The sequence below is a fragment of the Benincasa hispida genome, chromosome 4 (assembly GCF_027475165.1).
Source record: "Benincasa hispida cultivar pf3 chromosome 4, pf3_genome.v1.1, whole genome shotgun sequence".
Classification (NCBI taxonomy): domain Eukaryota; kingdom Viridiplantae; phylum Streptophyta; class Magnoliopsida; order Cucurbitales; family Cucurbitaceae; genus Benincasa; species Benincasa hispida.
In genome coordinates this window covers 36,789,359-36,793,131 of record NC_143481.1, presented here as the reverse complement: position 1 = coordinate 36,793,131, position 3,773 = coordinate 36,789,359, and the positions used below count along the sequence as shown (strand labels likewise).

At 34.4% G+C, this 3,773-nt stretch overlaps 1 protein-coding gene across 2 annotated transcripts; it reads right to left on the bottom strand.

Annotated features, from left to right (window-relative positions):
* Positions 1 to 860: 860 nt before the first annotated feature.
* LOC120075108 (transcription/mRNA export factor) lies at positions 861 to 3,557 on the bottom strand. Of its 2 annotated transcripts, XM_039028281.2 has the most exons (6): positions 3,413 to 3,544; positions 3,182 to 3,269; positions 2,991 to 3,085; positions 2,547 to 2,623; positions 1,182 to 1,286; positions 861 to 1,053 (listed from the first exon to the last, which is right to left on the bottom strand). In XM_039028281.2, coding segments are annotated over exons 1-5 (336 nt in total). In that variant the 5' UTR covers positions 3,415 to 3,544; the 3' UTR covers positions 861 to 1,053; positions 1,182 to 1,212. The 2 variants fall into 2 exon arrangements, with proteins under 2 accessions (XP_038884209.1, XP_038884208.1); XM_039028280.2 differs by having other exon boundaries at positions 861 to 1,286; positions 3,413 to 3,557.
* Positions 3,558 to 3,773: the final 216 nt, after the last annotated feature.

Below are 3,773 nucleotides of genomic sequence, written 5' to 3'. Positions count from 1 at the left end.
CTCTTGGTCTACATCCATATGACAGGGGAGCTATACTCGTTAAGGGAGATCATCAAAACCAACCAAACCAAAACAAAAACAAAACTAAAACCAACCAAACCAAATCAAGAATTCAGTTTTTACTAAAGTTTCGATTCGATCCGATTTAAAATTACAAGAAAATCGCATTTTTTTATAACATTTGAAAAGATTACCTAAGATCAAAAAATTTGGAAAATATTTGAAAAGATGTAAGATTTGATATAAGATTTTGAAAAGATTATAAAATTTGTGATAAAATTTGAAATAAAAAAAAAAAGATTTAGTATAAAATTTAAAAAGATGGCATAATATATTAAAAATATTACGTAGAATCATAGTGTTCATCTAAGGTAAGCTTTCACTAAAAAGCTCAAAAAAATCAATAATTTTGATATAAGATGAAAAAATTATGTTTTTATATGAATCTCGGTGGTCAAGCTTAATCAGGGAGGATGGAAAAAAACTATTTCAATGAATTCTCTAAAAAAGTGTTCGTCGTGAAAAAGATGAAAATATTTGAAAGTTATTTATGATAATTTCTCAAACAGGGGTCATAATAAGCATATTTGATATATTTTAACTTAAGAAAAACGATTAAACAATGAATTTAGTTCTTAAATTTTCATGTTTGTGTCTAATATGTCTATAAACTTTACAAAGTATCTAATAGATCCTTAAATTATTAATTTTATATCTAATAAACCCCCAAACTTTAAAATGCATTCTGAAGGCCTTTTGAACTTTCAAAATTGTTCCAACTCTTCTAGTTTCACACATGAAAGCCCCATAAACACTAGCAAAGAAGATGATAAGATACTGACAGTTGCAGTACTAAACAGTTGAACAAATCAAAATATATAATTATACCATCAAAATAGACCCAACCAAATTTTCGGTAAAAACAGAGTTGTCATCATGAAAGCATTAAATAAATCTCATACAGCTAGCTTTTTACATGCATTCTACAACAAAACACTCACTAACCCGGATTTTGTTGACAGCGAGCTTATACAATGCGACATTCTTTGTAACCTGAAAATGGAACTTGACTAGGATTCTCCATCAGAATCGATCTAGTTTGATAAATAGTCCAAACAAATTCCACATATAAAGTAAATTAATTGGTTTTAGCCGGTTTAGTAAGGGTATGAAGGAGATACTTTTCGGCAGCTTGCAGTCATCTCGTGTATGTCAGATGGCTGTTGATGCAAGGAAAGATCGGATGCGCTGCAGCAGCTCGGCTTTCACTGAATCTGGAACTGAGGCTACAGGACAATGATAACGTTTGAACTAGAGTCAGAAACGATTTTGGCAAGAACCAGAACCACACTTGACTAGTTGAATGAGATAAGATTATGACTAAATGTACGTGTAATCAAGACACAACTCTCAAGTCAGAGTACAGAAAAGAGTGCAAGACAAGTAATGTTATGGCAAATACATTTTGACATGAGATGTAATGCAATTCACTTTCATGGGAAATATTTTTAAACGTAAATAACACAAAATCAACCGGAAGATTATGGAGGTTTAATGGGCAAATGGCTGTGGGGGGTCTCCTCATGTGGTGGGGGGGGGGGGGGGGGGGGGTGCGCTGTCCCTCATGAGAACCAATGAAAACCCCTTGATGACTTCAATTCTTTCTCCTTTGTGTTAAGCTGGTTCTTTGGAAGGGTGCAAAAATCAAACTTATGTAGGTGTTAAGTGAGTTTCTTCTGAATTCTTACTGACTCATTTTCAGAACACCCCTCGATCACATTACATATATAACAGGAATTTTTACCTTTATAATTTTTTTTTTCAGGAAACATACTACCTTTATTTATAAGAAATGAAATTCTCCATGAGTTTGAATAGTTCACGTCTACTTTCTATCAACCAAGCATAACTCATCAGTTACATTATTGGTCTATTGATGCTTATTTTATCAAACATTCTCCAAGTCCTAAAACCCGATTTACTCCTTGTAATTTGATTTGATGTGAAGGAATTCTCCCGATGTAAAGGCTTTCCTATTGTTATTGATGTTTATGAGGTTGATAACTATGATCTCGTACATTGGCTCAGAAGGAGTCCTCTAACTTGACAACACCAATTCACTGTACTTCGAGCATATGGATAAAGAAACATTTTATTGAATAAATGAAATATGGGAAAAACCCAACACCTATAGGTGATTACAATAAAGATCTCTAATAGAAGTACTTTGAGCATATGGGGTAAGAGCTGTCAAAGAACTTGGTGACCACATGAATCTTACAGGGGCAGGTCAGAACGTAATTGGGTATGTATGCAGATAAAGGTAGTTGCACCTCATATTGTGTCATAAAAGTATTTAAACTTGGAGACTTTCCAGGATCATAAATATGAAGTTTTCTTGCATCATATGTAGTAATTGTTTAGAGGGTGTATCATATCAAGGATCCTTTCAGCAGCGAAAGCTATTGAATGATAGATAGTCAACAGAAGTTAATGATAAATGTCACCAGCGGCAACCATTTCTAAAATGGGAAGTGAGAACAAACCTCTGCCTTTTGGAGTAATGACCTGCACAAGGTCATCAACGCTAACATTGTTCCTTCCTTTCTTCCTTACATATGCCCTGGAGAAACAATAGGGAGATAAAAAAGTTTAAGCCTCCGCAATTAAAGACTTAATATGAGCATATAGCACAGCTCCAATTGCAAAGCTGCTAATGAAAGACCCTTAGACAAAACTAGAGCTGAATCGATTCTAAATTTCCGTTTGAATTAATATCAGAACTATCTTTACACATCAAGCCATACACATCATCATTTTTCTTTTAACAATTTCTCGTTGATTAACGACTAATATCTAAACTGACAACAGATTAACCCCCTTGCCAAGGTAAAAACGATACAGGAATTGATCAAACATTTGTAGAAAAAACAAAACGAGAAATCGATAAATGAATTGAATTAATACAAAGGAGAGTGGGTAGAGAAAACCTGCAAAGTGCTTTCATCTCATCTTTCCAACCGCATTCAATGAGCCTTTCTCTCAAGAGCTCTTTCAACCGCTCTTTTTCGCCACTTTCAATCAGCTGTACACGAGGAAACAAGGAAATTCAATTAAAATCATACCCAAAAAAAAAAAAAAAAAAAAAAAAAAAAAACACCGAACCGAATAAACTGCAGACCTTGATGTTGATTGTTTCTTGAAAAGTGGGGTGGTGCTCTCGATCATCCTCCGGTTCAGGCGTCGGAGGTCGATTAATGGAAGCCCTCCTGTCGCAGCAGAAATTAGGGCATGGCAATTATAGCCATTGATTGAAGCTTGAAGAATTAGCCCCATCGATGCGAAAATTTCAATTACCTAAAGTGAGGATCTGATGAAAGACGACCAGAAATCTGACTTAGGAGAGACTTACATTCAATAATCAAAGATTATGATAAGGGATTCTTCAACAAATTTCACTTTCACCGGCAACACAGCGCGTCCAACTACACGAGAGAGAACAGCTGACTGGAGACGACAAGAAGCCGCAGGTTATTATTAATCTCATCTATTTATATCTTGGGGATTTTCAAAAATAAAAAATTAAAGGAAAATATTTATACAAATAACAAAATTTAATTATACTTGTGATAGACATAAATAAACGTTGATATTGTTGAAACATACCATCACGCAGCGGAAGCGACGAGAATCATAAGCTCCAAATCTTTGTGAAGACCACCACAAGATATTCCCTACTATGTACTCTAAATTGAGTTGTGGGACTCAAAATA

Bases quoted from the DNA above. Each gene is read 5' to 3' on its own strand.
- LOC120075108 (XM_039028280.2), bottom strand. The intron at 3,086-3,181 runs GTCTGCAGTTTA...CCTCGTGTACAG, and splicing joins AAGAAACAATCAACATCAAG to CTGATTGAAAGTGGCGAAAA. The intron at 1,287-2,546 runs GTTTGTTCTCAC...ATTGTCCTGTAG, and splicing joins CATTACTCCAAAAGGCAGAG to CCTCAGTTCCAGATTCAGTG.